Source organism: Ictalurus punctatus, chromosome 7 (genome assembly GCF_001660625.3).
Source record: "Ictalurus punctatus breed USDA103 chromosome 7, Coco_2.0, whole genome shotgun sequence".
Taxonomy (NCBI): domain Eukaryota; kingdom Metazoa; phylum Chordata; class Actinopteri; order Siluriformes; family Ictaluridae; genus Ictalurus; species Ictalurus punctatus.
In genome coordinates this window covers 26,456,795-26,474,096 of record NC_030422.2, presented here as the reverse complement: position 1 = coordinate 26,474,096, position 17,302 = coordinate 26,456,795, and the positions used below count along the sequence as shown (strand labels likewise).

Below are 17,302 nucleotides of genomic sequence, written 5' to 3'. Positions count from 1 at the left end.
TTGATGTTTCTGAAGCAGGAACTTTATGAAGCTCCTTTTACAGCCTCTGAGCAGCTTGTTAAAAGAGTTTTACAGGTTTTGGTGACATTTTCTACCAAAGCTAAACTAGTGTTGTTCCATTTGCTTTCCAGCTCACCTCACACCAGCCCTGCTCAGCCGTGCTCACACTGTCTCTCTCTAACTTTAATAGCATGATTTAGCTGAAAGAGTTCTCTGTATGTAGCTGTGTAAATGCTGCTATATTGTGACTCTGCTCACATGTTGTTTATATGTTCAGTGTTGTGCAGAATCACTTAACAGAAAGTCTCTTACTCACCAGTAACATTTACCCAGAGTGCATCACTGTAGTCTGTGTAGACTCGGTTTCTTCTTCCAGCTCTGCACCAGTAATAACCTCGATCAGAGACACTAACTGATCTGATGGTGTAGGAGTGTGTTTTAGTCTCAGTCTCAGTGCTCTGTGTGTGTTTGCTCCAGTAAAACTTCCATCCATCAGACGGCGGCTTCAGTGTACAGTACAGAGTCACTGAGTTTCCTATCAGTACAGCTCCTTTAAGGCTTGATGTGAGTTCAGGTTTAGGTTTTTCTGTTAGAAATGAAACACAAGTTCAGGATTTGAAGTCTTTACTACACTAATCACTTCTACAGTAAAACAGTATTACTCTCTCTGTGATGTCACTAAACATCTTATGACTACTTTCAAATTATTTTACAATTTTCAGTTAGTAAAATGATGAGAATGAAAATAGGGATATTAAATGTAAAGCTTCACTGAGATTGAAGTGAGGGTCAGAAAATAACTGCTGTGTGATGATGCAGGTCTCTAATCTCTCTCTACGTCAATTTATTTTTATGGGTGAATAGAGTAGGGTTGCAGCGGTATGAGATTTGAACGGTACGATAACCGTCTCAGAAAATATCACCGTTTCACACTATTATTATTATTATTATTATTATTATTATTATTATTATTATTATTACTATTATTGTTGTTGTTGTTGTTGTTATTATTACTATTATTACTATTATTATTATTTACAGTGACTAAAGAAATGAAAACAGAAGAGTTTTTTGTTAAACAAACACTTTATTGTAATTGAAACTTGAAATCATGTGTAAATAAATAAATAAATAAACAAATAAAACAATTCCCTTGTGAAAATAAATAAAATAAATAAGAAATCTCTTATTTAAAAAAAAAAAAGGTTGAACAAAAGATCTTAGGATAAAAAAAGGAGCAGGACCTGCTGTGGCTTTGTCTGGAATTATTTTCATTGGTGAAGTAGAGCAAAAACAGACAATATTGAGTCTAAAATGTAAGTCACTTAATATTAGCTTATTGTTTACGTTAGCATAGCATGATAAATTAACTACTAAATGAAAAATAACATCAGCTGTGTGAGCTTTTAAAATAATGTCCTGTGATTATTAACAAATACTGAAGGTGTGTAACAGCACAGCCAGACTGCACACACACATTTACTGAATAAATTCCTCAGTGCGCATCAAAAAGTCATGTGACTTTTCCTCAACAAATCATGTGATTGGATAATTGGCTGATGTGATTGGATATGATTGGATATTCAGCACTTGTGGCCAACTTATCCTAACTTACCCAGAATGTTCCCCTCACGTTAACAAAAACTAACCTTCCCAGAATGCTGCAGGGAGTTTTTTTTTGTAACAATCTAAAGAGAACCTATACAGAACATGTAAAATTCAAAATACATGTAAAAATTCTGACATCTGTTTATCTGAGAAATATTACATCTAATCCACTTCGTCTGTGATAATGAAAGCAAACACCGCACGAGCGTCACTACAGGAAGCAGAAAGTGTCTGACTACATGGCTCCATTTTCCATTCTTCCCCGACTACATGTGGCAACTCTCACCGATCAGTTACAACCGGCCAAAGTCGAACACACCTGTTTTTTTCAAATTCAACTCGTGTAACTGTTTCTATCTGCTACAACTCCTAATGGCAGGTGTAAAGACAGTGCAACACTTTAACTAACATCTCAAAGGACATTAGTGTCACTGTCACATAACTTCTCTTTGTCTAACGTTAGGAAGTTAGTTAGCTACAACAGCACACTAGTTAGTTTATTAGATAGTTAGCTAGGCTAAGCAATGTTGGATGGTAGCTAGCTAGCTGGTTAATTAGTTATGTTTCACACATTAGTTCACAGTTGCACAGTTCAGGGAAGTAAAGGATAGCGACTGACAAATAAAACTATAATGTTTGGTCATGCCACACAGCCACTGTCTTTAACTGTTGTAAATAAAATTAATGCTGCGTCCCGTATAAGTGGCAGCAGGGAAGTGCACAGTGACTTCAACACAGAGCTCTAACTTGAATGAAACACATACAGGCTTCAACAGTATAGGATTATACGTTATTGTATGCTGTATGAGGGTACGGGCTTCTACAGTACAGGATTATACGTTATTGAATGCTGTATGAGGATACGGAGTTCTACAGTACAGGATTATACGTTATTTGATGCTGTATGAGGGTACGGAGTTCTACAGTACAGGATTATACGTTATTTGATGCTGTATGAGGGTACGGAGTTCTACAGTACAGGATTATACGTTATTTGATGCTGTATGAGGGTACGGAGTTCTACAGTATAGGATTATACGTTATTTGATGCTGTATGAGGATACGGAGTTCTACAGTACAGGATTATACGTTATTTGATGCTGTATGAGGGTACGGAGTTCTACAGTACAGGATTATACGTTATTTGATGCTGTATGAGGGTACGGAGTTCTACAGTATAGGATTATACGTTATTTGATGCTGTATGAGGGTACGGAGTTCTACAGTACAGGATTATACGTTATTTGATGCTGTATGAGGATACGGAGTTCTACAGTACAGGATTATACGTTATTTGATGCTGTATGAGGGTACGGAGTTCTACAGTATAGGATTATACGTTATTTGATGCTGTATGAGGGTACGGGCTTCCACAGTATAGTGTTACATCAGGAGATGTATTGTGCTCATGTGTTCTCTCTCTCTCTCTCCCTTTTGTTTCGCTCTCACAGATCGCTCCACCTTAATTGGACGTGCTGACGTTGTGCACGGGGATTGGAGACGAGAAGATTGTGTGACTTTTAAAAGAAAGAAGGATGTTATGTTGGGAGGAATTGGGATGTGTGTTGTCTGTGATCGTGTGGGGATGATTGAGTAGTGAATGTTTTCTTGGTGCTTGAGTGAACTCGCTTATTGTTTATACTGTGTACGAGTGAAAGAAGTGAGTGATTGAAGTGTGCCTACTGTGGTGGTTTGTAGGCTATTGTGTTGTCCCATTCCCCTGTCTTGCCTTATATGTTGTGGCTGAGTATAAGCCTTATTTTTATATATTGCAACCTATTGTAAATATAATTTTGTCTTGGTATCACAAAAGCTGTAGGGGTTTGGTGCCGTTTATTTTGAGTCGGTCTTTTGTTCTCTGTTTTGAATCAGCAAGGGAGTTAGGTTAGACCCTGTATTTTATTTCAAAGTACCTTTTCTGTTGTTAGGTTATTTAAATTGATACAGGGCAAGATAGCGCAGGTTTTGTTTATTATTTTGGGCTTGCCCAGCCCTGAAGAGATTTGCTTTCTGAGTGATTCTGTTTGTTTTGGGATTATTTCCTTCTTGCAATTATTAAATTGGCAAGGTAATCAAAGAGTTGAATGAAACGTGTGTCTACCTCATTATTTTGATTATGAGTTATGTTAATACTTTTTATGTTACACCTCGACCCTAGACCGGGGTCATAACATAAATTGGGGCTCATCCAGTGTCACCTGCATAGAGTGTGTGGAATGGCAAAAACAAATTTGGCTGAAAAACAAAAACAAATGAAGCAACGATTCAGTTTTGGTACTGCATCCCATTCCTGGTTCAACATTGCAGGCAAGGCTTTCTGGACCCTACATTATAGAACAGAATTTGAGTAGTACAGACTATGCTCTTGGTACCCCAGACCGTAGAAAAAAAACCTGTGTGTGTTATATCAATATGCTTAAGAAGTATGTAAAGAGAGGAGATGGTACCAAAGCAGAGTCTCTGCCTGTTGCCTTTGTAGCACTCTATATTTCTAATACTCTAACTCTATATAAAATATTAAACAATATTAACGAACGGTTTATTTATCTCTGTCATTCTCATCGAAGAGATATTGTGTGGTTGATAAAACGTTTCCCTTCTATCTTCTCAGATAATCTCACTCAGACTAATGTTCTGTTTCATGACATTGAGGTTTTCGGAGTCACACCCCATCAAACAGCATCCATATCAGGTTAACACTGCTAAGAGAGAAGAAATGAGGAAAGAGGTAAATTACCTATTAAAAAATGGTCTTGCCGTGCCCAGCTCAAGTCTGTGGAGCTCACCTTGTATTCTTGTGCCAAAGTCAGATAGCTCCCTCATATTTTGTACAGACTACAGGAAGTTGAATAATGTCACTAAACCCAATTCTTTCCCCTTACCTAGGATGGAGGATTGTATAGACAGAGTAGGGTTTTGTTACACCAGATAATTTCCTTCAGTATACGATTATGGTCTTTGGGATGCGAAATGCCCCAACTACTTTCCAGCAGCTATTGCAGAGGGTTTTGTCCAGGGTAGCGAATTGTGAAGTCACATTAATACCCTGCATGAAGTGTTTGTCCGGCTAGCAGGATCCAATTTAACTGTGAATTTGGCCAAGTGTGAATTTGGTAAAGCAGTGGTCACATACCTCGGTAAACAAGTGGGCCAACGCCAGGCGAGCCCTGTCAATGCCAAATTAGACGCAATTGTGAATTTTCCTACTCCCAGAACCAAAAGGGTATTACACTGATTGTTGGGGATTTGGGATACTACCATCCCCAACAAGAGCTTTTTGCAAGAATTTTTCTTCCGTGGTGTAGGGCTGCACAATTAATCAAATATCAATTACGATTTTGACTGCCCATGATTACATGAACATGATCAACTGCAATATTGATGTTTAAAGTTCGTCCTCAGCTCATAGAAAACTCCACTGCAGATCAAATCAAGAGCTTCCTAAACTTACAGCCAGTCACCATAGAGTGGAGCAGAGATGACGTCATTTTGTAACGCCAAAACCCGGAAATGAGTTAGCGTTTTAATGATCGAGCTGCCAGCTTCGCTTCAAAAAAATATGTTGTCCAAAACAAAAAAATATGTTGTCCCTAAAATCAACGAATAATCGTGATAAATAACTGTGATCTCAATATTGATCAAAAATAATCGTGATTATCATTTTGGCCATAATCGTGCAGCCCTACGTTCCACCAGTCAGACTGAGTAATAATGATGATTCCTGTCTTGACCAGTAATCACGTGAATTAGTCTTTAAGGTAGAAAAGTGAAAATTCAGAACAAACAGACAGAAGGAAGATGTAAAGTTGTTGTAATAAGACTCAGTTAGAGTGTAGCTCATTAAAAATAATCTGGAACAAATCTGAAAGCTGCAATTATTGATATACTTTACATATAATAAAAACAAAAGTAATAGCATATTATAACAAAGAGTTAATAACATAAACTCACACACTCACCTGATACAGTGAGTATAACAGCATCACTGATCTCTGAGATCTGATAGTAACTGCTTCTCGACCTTCTGCAGGTGTATTTACCACTGTCAGAGTCTGTAACTGAGCTGATGGTGAACTCCTGTGTTGTGTGGTGACGGTACTCTATTTCATTCTTATACCAGCTGTATGTCCACTGAGTGTCTCTTTCTCCCTGTATGTTACATCTGAGAGTCACTCTCTCTCCACTGTACACCTGTGTATCAGGCTTTATAATCACCACAGGTTTAGGCCTCACTGTGAAAAAAACAACAACATTTTTAAATGTATGAATTAATTCCCGAGAGCATTATTTAAATGAGTAGTAAGATTTTAAATGGAATACAGTATATCTGCTCACATGTAAATGATTAAGTTCTGTCAGAGGTGGACTGAGTCATTTTAACAATCACTACTAATGAAGTAAATGTAGATCACAGTTAGGAAAACTGACTCAAACCTAAAATTAATCAAGTTACTGTTCTGATCATTTAGATCTTTTTCACTACTGATTCATGTCTGAGTTACAGTGTGTTTTCTGTCCTGTTTTCCTGAATATTCATCTTTAGGAACACTGAGTGACAGCAAGGGAACAAGAAACTAAAGGTAAAAGATACACAATAATACTAAAGATTACTGACTGAGTATAATTTAATCACAGTTTTAACAGGTCTATTTAATAAAAAAGAAAAAATAATGCTAGAAAACAATAATTCTGATGTACACATCCTTACTCATCACTGCATGTCCACACACACACACACACACACACACACACACAAACAGACTTGTTATTGATCTCTCTCATTCTTTCAGATTTTACATCCTCTGGCGCATTTTAAACAACCAATAGATGTGACGGAACATGTTCATTCGGTGAAAACTAATGCTGACAAACACAAAATCTCTCACATATACATAGAGGTGTGACAACTAATCGATAAAATCTATAATAATCGATTATGAAAATCGTTCTCAATGAATCTCATTATCGATTAGTTGGTCTGCCCGTGGTACATTTACTCATTATGTTACTTCTGTTCCGAAAACAAGCTTTGGAGAGTAAATACTAAAGTTGTGTCCCAAATGATGTACTGTACAACTGAGCTGACGATCGAGCGTTGATGGATTTAATTTAAATTTATTTACAAATAAAATGATCATTTTCAAAAACCTATGAGTGGAGACAAATTCATGTGTCACATTGATGGATGAAATAAACTAAAGATAATTCAGAGTCAAATTAAATGTCACACCAACAATAACATTTAAAAAATAAAATCTTGAAATGTTTTGATTAAATTTTGAATGTCCATGTTAAATATTAATAAAATAAAGTAACATCTATAGAAATGAATGTTAAATATATAGCCTGTAATTTTTGTGGAGTGAGGGGGTCCTTGTGTATATTTCGAAATATTCTAGGGGTCCAGAGCTCACAAAAGGTTGAGAACCACTGGTCTAGTGTATGAATTTCAGAAAGGTAATATCATCTCAAATGGAACACATTAGTTTTTTACTAACCGGAAGTATAAACAGCTTCTTAGTCGACGGCGTATGACGTCGTACGTATGTAATGTGATGCCGCTAGCTTTAGCAGACACCCAGAGTCACCGACAGTGACTTTCTTCAGTTTACTGTTTATGTCAATGTTACGTGTTATTCCTAACATGACCTCAGTCACCATCAGATGGAGGCGTAATTGTCAAGTGACTGAGGAAGAAAGTGTGCGACCTGCAAGTCCTCTAAGGCCGGGGGCATTTTACATTAAACACCCTGAAGAAGATCAAACTTTATAAAATGGAGTTTGTGTAGCACTGAAGCACGACGGTGATGCACGAGCACAAACTTATGTTTATATCCAAAATGCTCCACTGTGTGCAAGGGCTTGGGGAAACTGATGCAAGTTGCTTAAAAGATTTAGTTTAATTGAAGTTTATTGTTATTATATGCTGTATTTGCACGCTTGCAGTGTAACTTCTGTTGTTTACTATAACGGAAATGATCTGTTTGTAACGAGGCCGTATTGCTCCTCACTTGCAGTGAGAGTGCTAGATGGGAAGTTAGATCTGTAATGTCCAATTAAAACACTATGATCAAAAGTAAAACAATATGCCTAAAGGCAGTGAGCAACAGAAACCATAAGGTGCAGTGAAAGGGAGTTTTTATTATTAAATTGAGACTGTAAATTAATTCATTAATTAACAAAAATAATACATTTTTGTGCATCCATAAAAAGTAATACATACATACATAGATACATACATAGATACATACATACATATATATATACATATACATATATATATATATATATATATATATATATATATATATATATATATATACACACACACACACACACACACACACACACACACACACACACACACACACATATATATATATGTATTACTTTTTATGGATGCACAAAAAGCACTGAATTAATTTACAGTCCTAAATGAATAATGTATATTCTAGTGTGTCTTTGAGTATTGGGTTCTTTTCAGTCTTATTTAATTGGACAAACAGTTGTGTAGTCTGAAGTTTATATTTGTAACACTCTGTTTGTGGATTTTATTTTAAATAAACGAAAAAATAATCGGCCAACTAACCGATTATGAAAATAATCATTAGTTGCAGCCGTACATGTACATTACAACACAATGAAATTCTTTTTTTGCATATCCTAGATTGTTAGGAAGTTGTATTCAGCAAGCAGGGCCAACCATGACACGGCACATCTGGAGCAGAGAGGGTTAAGGGCCTTGTTCAAGGGCCCAACAGTGGCAGCTTGGCAGTGATGGGTCTTGAACCTTCTGATCAGTAACCCAGCGCCTTACCCATTGAGCCACCACTGCTGACAGAGCTAACACACAGGCGTCTGTCTGTGCAGTGTGAACCGGGCTTTACACGCAGTGGTTCAGTTTAAAAGTTCAACCCTCGTCCTCTTCACTCATTCACACTCAGGCAGGTCTCCACTTGAGCATGTTGATGTTTCTGAAGCAGGAACTTTATGAAGCCCCTTTTACAGCCTCTGAGCAGCTTGTTAAAAGAGTTTTACAGGTTTTGGTGACATTTTCTACCAAAGCTAAGCTAGTGTTGTTCCACTTGCTTTCCAGCTCACCTCACACCAGCCCTGCTCAGCCGTGCTCACACTGTCTCTCTCTAACTTTAATAACATGATTTAGCTGAAAGAGTTGTCTGTATGTAGCTGTGTACATGTTACTATTGTGTCTCTGCTCACATGTTGTTTATATGTTCAGTGTTGTGCAGAATCACTTAACAGAAAGTCTCTTACTCACCAATAACATCTACCCTGAGTTCATTACTGTAGTGTGTGTAGTAGACCGGGTTTCCTCTTCCAGCTCTGCACTTGTAATAACCTCGATCAGAGACAGTACCTGGGCTGATGGTGTAGGAGTGTGTTTTAGTCTCAGTCTCAGTGCTCTGTGTGGGTTTGATCCAGTAAAACTTCCATCCAGCAGACGGCGGCTTCAGTGTACAGTACAAAGTCAGTGAGGTTCCTGTCAGTGCAGGTCCTTCACGGCTTGATGTGAGTTGAGGTTTAGGTTTTTCTGTTAGAAATGAAACACAAGTTCAGGATGTGAAGTCTTTACTACAATAATCACTTCTACAGTAAAACAGTATTACTCTCTCTGTGATGACACTATGTCACTTGTGTCTTTGTCCTTCGTCATTAAGTCCTCTCCACAGCACAGCAGATATCAATCACTGGATGTTTGACGTTCTCTCCTTCTTGCTTTCCCATACTGTAAAGCCTCAGATTTCATTCAGAAATTTACAGTCACACTTGTGTGTTTATGAATTGTGTGTTGCATTTGTGAATATGAATCAGGATATGAATGTGTGGGATAGTGTTTGCGAATATATTCACATTTTTTGTGAATGTGAATTAGCTTATGCATTCCTGAATCTGATTTTTATGAATGTATTAATTTTGAGATTATACTATCTCCATACTCACTATTCACAGTACCTGCTGTACTGGAGAACATAAAGTTTGAATCACAGTAACACAATGTAACTCTTGAGTAGACCTCGACTCGAAACTAAACTTTTATACGTTTCTCACACTCCAATGTGGTCGTAGTACTCAGTTTTTTTTATTTATTTTAGTTTCCTCTCATATCAAGTGACAACTGCACCTGCATGCGCACTAGTTAGCTAAGGAAAACGCAAATGTGTCAAAATAAGTCTTTAAAAATACTCGTAGATCCCTACAAATTTGAAAATCTTGAAAATTATTAAATTATAAACATTTGTGTACGTTTTCACTTTAAAAAACAACAACAAAAAACAACAAAAAAACAAAAAAACTTGTTTTTGTCATTTTTAACAAGCAGATGTTTATAGCTGAATTACTCCAGTCAGTGAAGGTCATGCTCTTTGGTACAGCTGATGTGTTACAGAAACTCTCTGTTGGACTGAGATGTGTTCTAGTTCTTGTGTGCGCATGTTAAAGAAAAATGGGGTACACTGTGTTTTGCTGTTGGAAGTTTGGGTTGACACAACCTGCACCACCAACTGCACACATCAGTATCTATTTAAAAATCTTCTTCACTCAACTAAAGTAGCAGGAGCGTCAGCTTGACTATTAGGGGAAGAACATGTTCCTTACACACATCAATTATTTCCTAACAATTTAAATAATAGCTGAGGAAAAATGTCACACCAATCAGAAGAGCTAATAAGTTGTAGTGATTCTTTACAAATCACATTTTTTCCTCATAGGATAAAATCTGGAACTAATCATAACTTTTACATATACAAGTAATAACATTCACACACTCACCTGATACAGTGAGTGTAACAGGATCACTCGTCTTTGAGATCTGAGAGTCACTTCTCCTCCTCCCTCTGCAGGTGTAATTACCACTGTGATAATCACTGATGATGATCTCCTGTGCTGTGAGGGATAGGTTGAATGTTTTATCGTCCCTATACCAGTCGTATGTCCACTCAATGTCCCCTCCCTTTATGTCACACCTGAAAGTCACTCGCTCTCCTATGAACACCTGTGTATCAGGCTTTATAATCACCTCAGGTTTAGGACTCTCTGTAAAAAAACAAACAAAAAAAAAACAAAATCAGTACTGTTTCTATAAATGAATTCATTTCCAGCACTATTATTTTACTAAATAATTAAGCTCTGACAGACAACAATCGCTACTGATGAAGTAAATGTAGATCACAATTTTAAATGCAGACTCATCCCTAAAAATAATCAGGTCACTGTACTGACAATTAACATCTACACTATTTATTCATGTCTGAATTACAGTGTGTTGACCATCCTGTTTATCTTTTCATAAGATCTTTAGGAACGCTGAGTGTCAGCAAGGGAACAAGAAACTAAAGGTAAAAGATACACTGGTGTGCTAGCAATGATTTACTGAGTACAATTTGATATTTGATTTGTTTTTTTTACAAGTGTACTTAATTATAAATAACTTTCTATATACACACACACATATATATATATATATATATATATATATATACACACACACACACACAGTATCTCACACAGTATATACAGTATCTCACAAAAGTGCGTACACCTCACATTTTTGTAAATATTTGATTATATCTTTCCATGTGAAAACACTGAAGAAATTACACTTGGCTACAATGTAAAGTATTGAGTGTACAGCTTGTATAACAGTGTAAATTTACTGTTCTCTCAAAGTAACTCAACACACAGCCATAACTACTAAATGAAAAATCACATCAGCTGTGTGAGCTTTAATGTAGGTGTGTAAAAGCCAGACTGCTCTCTCTCTCTCACACACTCACACTCACACACACTCGTGTGCACACACACTCTGACACATACAAACACTGTTTCCATCAACATATTTTTATGAGAATTTTGGGATATCTCATAAAAAATGCTGGATGGAAGCACCAGATATGAATAAAATCTCCAAAATATGAATAAAACATGCACATAAACTACCATGGAACACATTTAATGAATAAATTCCTCGATGCACATCAAACAAGTCATGTGTCTTTTCCTCAACAAATCATGTGATTGGATAACTGGCTGGTGTGATTGGATGTGATTGGACATTCAGCGCATGGCGCCAGCTTATACCCAGCAAACACTGAACATTCCCCTCACATTAGCATTTGGTTCCTTTTTTTTTTTTTTAAACCAAATAATGTTCTAGGGACATTTTCTATAGGTTTTTTTCTTTTTTTTTTCTTAATTCCTGCATCTTTTATTACAAGTTTAATTATAATAAGTTACTGTGATTTGCAGTCAGAGTTTAATAAATTGAGTTCACTGACAGCATTAGAGCATCTAACATACTGTGTTCTATACAAAATACACCTCTACACTTTCCACTGTTAATGGAATAAATAATATGTGAGATAAAACACACTCACCTGATACAGTCAGTGTAACAGCATCACTGGTCTGTGTGTATTTAGGGTCTGATGACTGTGTTCCATTACATGTATAATCACCTTTATCAGAGTCTTTAATATCAGTGATTGTGTGTGTTTTCTTTCCTGCAGCATCACTGAGTTCTTCATTATTTCTATACCAGAGGTAACGCCAGGATTCTCCAGTCTGTATCTCACATGTGAGAGTGACGGTTTCCCCAATGAACACATGCTCAGCTGGCTGTACTTTCACTGCAGGCTTTGGTCTCGCTATAGAAACATAGCACAACATTTTAAAAAATTGCACATTAAAAAAATTCTGAGCTCAATTGAGGCAGAAAAAACGTGCATAATCTACGGTGGAAACACATTTACTAAATAAATATCTCGAAGTGCATATGACGTGAATTTTCGTCAACAAATTATGTGATTGGATAATTGGCTGATGTGATTGGATGTGATTGGATATGCAGCGCTTGTGATCAGCTTATAATCAGCAAACACAGAACGTTCCCCTCATGTTGCAGGGAGTTCTTTTTGTAACAATCTAAAGAGAACCTATACAGAACATGTAAAATTCAAAATACATGTAAAATTCAGACATCTGTTTATCTGAGAAATATTACATCTAATCCACTTCATCTGCGATAAAAGAAGCAAACACCGCGCGAGCGTCATTACAGGAAGCAGAAGGTGTCCGACTGCACGGCTCCGTTTTTACCTCCTACCCCGACTGCATGTGGCAACTCTCACCGATTGGTTATATCCAGCCACAGCCGAACACACCCGGTTCGTTTCAAATTCATCTCACATAACCGTTTCTTTTTGCCCCATCTCATAATGGCAGGTGTACAGACAGTGTGTTTTTATCGTCCTCGTCCACGTAAGCTTCGATGGTAAATACCTATTCAACACTTTAACTAACATCTCAAAGGACATTAGTGTCACTGTCACTTTACTTCTCTTTGTCTAACATTAGGAAGCTAGTTACCTACAACAGCACACTAGATAGTTTATTAGATCGTTACCTAGGCTAAGCAATGTTGGATGGTAGCTAGCTACCTGGCTAATTAGTTAGGTTTCACACATTATTGAACAGTTGCACAGTTCAGGGAAGTAAAGTATAGCGACTGACAAATAAAACTATAATGTTTGGTCATGCCACACAGCCACTGTCTTTAACTGTTGTGAATAAAATTAATGCTGTGTCCCGTATAATGAACTTCCAATCTCAATCCGGGCCGCAGAATCTCTCACCATCTTCAAAAAATAGCTAAAGACCCACCTCTTCCGTGAACACCTAACCAACTCATATAAAAAATAAATAAATAAATAAATAAAAAATTGGCACTTACAACTCTACTCTGTGCACTTTGCTTCTTCTGGAACTCCATTAGTGGATCTTGTATGGTAGCACTACTTGTATTGTTCTCTGCTTGATACATCGCTTTGCATGTATTTTTCTCATTTGTAAGTCGCTTTGGATAAAAGCATCTGCTATGTGAATAAATGTAAATGCATAAGTGGCAGCTGGGAAGTGCACAGAGACTTCAACACAGAGCTCTGACTTGAATGGAACACAGGAAAAGGCTAATGTTAATCAGTGAAGCTCATTTTTAAGATGAGCATTTTTTTTTTAACTACAGAGATTGACAGAGGTAGAAAACATGAAGATAAAGGATGAAAGACATTCTGGGGGATGGGTACTGGGGTGCAGAGTGTAAACAGTAGTCATTAAAAGCAATAGCGATCTCATTTACTCCATTAGACACTCTGACATTAACCCTTAGCTCCATGGTATGTTTGTAAATTGTGACCAAATATGTATTTATAAGCAAACTAGTACAGAACAGGTAAGCTAGCTGACTCCATTGAATGTTGGCGTATTAGCCCTTAGCTAATCGTGATCGTGTTATTGGTACCTATACCTAAAGACACATGTAGCAGAATAAAATAGTTTATTTAGTTGTATTTAATTTATTGTGGCTTATCAATGTAAATACAATGCCAGTGGTATTATCATAGCTAGTTGCCTACATTCAGAATAATTAACTATATACTTACACACTGTTTCAATACTACATTCATTTGGATTATATCTATATTATTATATCTATATTTATATTGCATTACAAGGTCATAATAAATGTGCTCAGATGTACATATTTGAGTGTTTTCCTCCTCACAGTGAGCTGTATGTAAATGATCAACTCCCTGTGTATCACCTGATTTCTAAGACTGGCTTTACATCCTGATTAGAAGGCGAGTGAAAGCTTCAGGGATCACATCTCTTTTCAGGAACACCACTGAGCAGATCTTAGTTAGAGGACAGTGACACTGACGGTTTCTTGATGAACATGATGTGTCCATTAATGGATGGAGTAGAAGGGGGCAAATTGTGCAGAGATACATATTGGTAGCAGTCAGTAATTGTACACCACATTACTGAAATCTTGAGAAGTTACATTTTAGAAAATGTTTGCAAATGTTTGTGTGTGTGTGTTACTGGAGACAACACATATTTTGCATCCTCCATATCCCTTTCATCCTCGGGAATCTACTGTACCTCGACCATAGTCAGTGCCCTTTATGTTCCACCTCAGGCGGTCATGGACACTGCCTTATGTGAACTGCATGAGGCTCTCACTCAACACCGGACTCATCATCTGGATGCTGCCCTTACTGTGGCGGGGGACTTTAACAGTGCCAACCTCAAACGCGCAGTGTCAAACTTCCACCAACACATCACCTGCCCTACCAGGGGCAAGAGGACACTGGACTATTGCTACACTCCATTCAAAGTCAGCTCCAGCGCATAGTCACATCCATCATTTGGGAAATGGAACCATGTCGTCATCTTCCTCATGCCTAGATGCAAACAAAATGGGGGTGACCCAAGATGGCAGTTGAATGTTATTTAATCTGAGTGCTTTTTAAGGTTTAGATGCTAAATATCCATGAATGTTTATTGACTTTGGTCATACAATACTTTAAATAATATACATATAGTTCTGCAGCATGTTTGGAAGCTATTGGTCAATTTTTTACATTACTGCATCACAAAGCAAGCTGTGTCACCTCGGTTTCTAATCTAGTGAAATGGCTGTTACTATCATTGACAAATCTACTGCAGTGCAGGTAAACGAACAGTTGACTCCTCTACCTGACACACCATTGAAGAGCATGGAATTGAAAAAGACTAAAAAGGAACCTACACTATTTGAGATTCAAAACAACATAGTGAGTCATCAACTCACTCAACAAGAGATAAGATCAACAAGAGAGCCGACAGTCTGGATGACATTATCAAGAAGAATACTGTGACTATTGATGTTCAAACGCTCACTTGACTTTGCCTTTAAATAAGTCAATGAATTAAAAAGTGATATGAAATCTGTGAAAGAGACATGTACAAGAAACAAACGAGAGATAAAGGAAATAGAAGACAGACTGAACAAGGCTGAATGATATCATCATAGTTGGAATATTCATATTTCTGGAATTCCAGAAAGGGCAGATGAGAATATAGAGCAATGTGTGATATAAATATGCAAAACTGTCATTCCAGAAGAAAAGGTCAGACAGACAATGGATGTAGACATTGTTCATCGTTTAGTACCAAAGGAGCCGAACAGAGACCCCAGAGCGACAATCATCCAGTTCTCAAGCAGAGCTACGCGCTCCTTTGGAAACAGGCAAAGAGCTGTGAATACCTGAAGGCCCATAACCTAAGATTTAAGGAAGCTCTGACCAAAGCTGACATGAATGGTAGTAAGGAAGTATGGCCAGTGGTGGAGGCGGCATAAAAAGAGGGCTAGGTGGCGTTTTTTGCAGGAGTTAAGGTGATCATCAATGGTAGCTGGTATCAATCCTCCAAATCGTAACTGTTTTTTGCCAAGCTGTAGCTCTTAAGACACTTTTAGTAACAAACAGTCTTTATATTGTTGTTTTATGCACAGTTGATCTGTTGAACTGTTCTAAATGTTTCTTGTTCACTGCACTGTTAAATATTAATGACCAAAGACTAGTACAGTTAATGTTGTGGGCACAAACCCTTAATTAGCTAAACAAAGCTTACGACCAATCTTACACTTAGGCTTAGGAGTGGTTGTTTTTTTCTTATTACTTTTATCTGTTCATCTGTCTTTGTCTGTCTGTTCCATTAATGTCAGGGGTAGGGATGAAACGGTTACCCGTTTCACATTACAATTCCCTGATGGTTAGTATTACCGTGTCACATTTAATTATCATTAAAACTGCACGATTATCATGATCTGTAAAACCCGCTGTAAAGGCTGTCCATACACACCCAGCATGATTCTGGCACAGTCGCAGCATGCTACATTGTTTTTTGAGCATGAAAATGGACGCTACAATTAAAAACTGAACGCATCTGCTCAATTCAGCATGAGCCGAATGAGTCAGAGTCACAGCACAGATCAGCAGTCAGATTTCATTTATCACGTGACGAAAGTGAGGCAAGCTGACTGACAGGAAGAGTGAGGCGAGCTGACTGACAGGAAGAGTGAGGCGAGCTGACTGACAGGAAGAGTGAGGCGAGCTGACTGACAGGAAGAGTGAGGCGAGCTGACTGACAGGAAGAGTGAGGCGAGCTGACTGACAGGAAGAGTGAGGCGAGCTGACTGACAGGAAGAGTGAGGCGAGCTGACTGACAGGAAGAGTGAGGCGAGCTGACTGACAGGAAGAGTGAGGCGAGCTGACTGACAGGAAGAGTGAGGTTAGCTGACTGACAGGAAGAGTGAGGCGAGCTGACTGACAGGAAGAGTGAGGTTAGCTGAATGATAGGAAGATTGAGTCGAGCTGGGAGACAAGACAATTGTGAAAGATTTGGTTTAATATAAGCGAGTTTGTCGTTGTACTGTTTTGTTGTCGTTGTGTTTTTCATTAAGAATAATTATGAACCCACCATTCAAGTAATTGCCGCTAATTCGAAAGCGAAATGCACGCAGTTACATGGGCATTCATAAGCGATTTAAAGCGAGGGGGAAAATAGGGAAAAGTTCCAATGAAGTACCAAAGCCCCCTTTCACAGCAACTTTCTTCTGCCAAGCTCTGCAGACAGGGTTCCCATCTTCTATTAAGTTCCCCTCAGAATTTTTATTAAATCCAAAATATGACCACATTTCAGATTTGGTCTTCTTGGATGGTTGGAAAGACTCCCGAGTGCCGTCACTGCCTTCCACCATGTTCTCTAACTGAACTAAATGAATTTTGTTACTGTAAAAAGCAAAATGACAGTGGGGGCGATGCCACGGTGGGCAGTTGGTGTGCGGTCAAAC

General features: G+C 37.8%; 1 protein-coding gene across 8 annotated transcripts in view; it reads right to left on the bottom strand.

Annotated features, from left to right (window-relative positions):
- LOC108261906 (Fc receptor-like protein 5) overlaps positions 1 to 17,302 on the bottom strand; it is a 66,197-nt gene that overhangs the window by 31,679 nt on the left and 17,216 nt on the right. For 4 of the 8 annotated variants that reach the window (XM_053681500.1, XM_053681501.1, XM_053681507.1 and 1 more), the window contains 5 exons: positions 12,003 to 12,272; positions 10,399 to 10,662; positions 8,888 to 9,160; positions 5,568 to 5,840; positions 317 to 586 (listed from right to left, as the gene is read on the bottom strand). In XM_053681500.1, coding sequence (XP_053537475.1) covers positions 317 to 586; positions 5,568 to 5,840; positions 8,888 to 9,160; positions 10,399 to 10,662; positions 12,003 to 12,272 — 1,350 coding nt within the window. The remainder of the gene's footprint in view (positions 1 to 316; positions 587 to 5,567; positions 5,841 to 8,887; positions 9,161 to 10,398; positions 10,663 to 12,002; positions 12,273 to 17,302) is intronic. The other 4 variants (XM_053681504.1, XM_053681503.1, XM_053681505.1 and 1 more) reach the window with 4 other exon arrangements.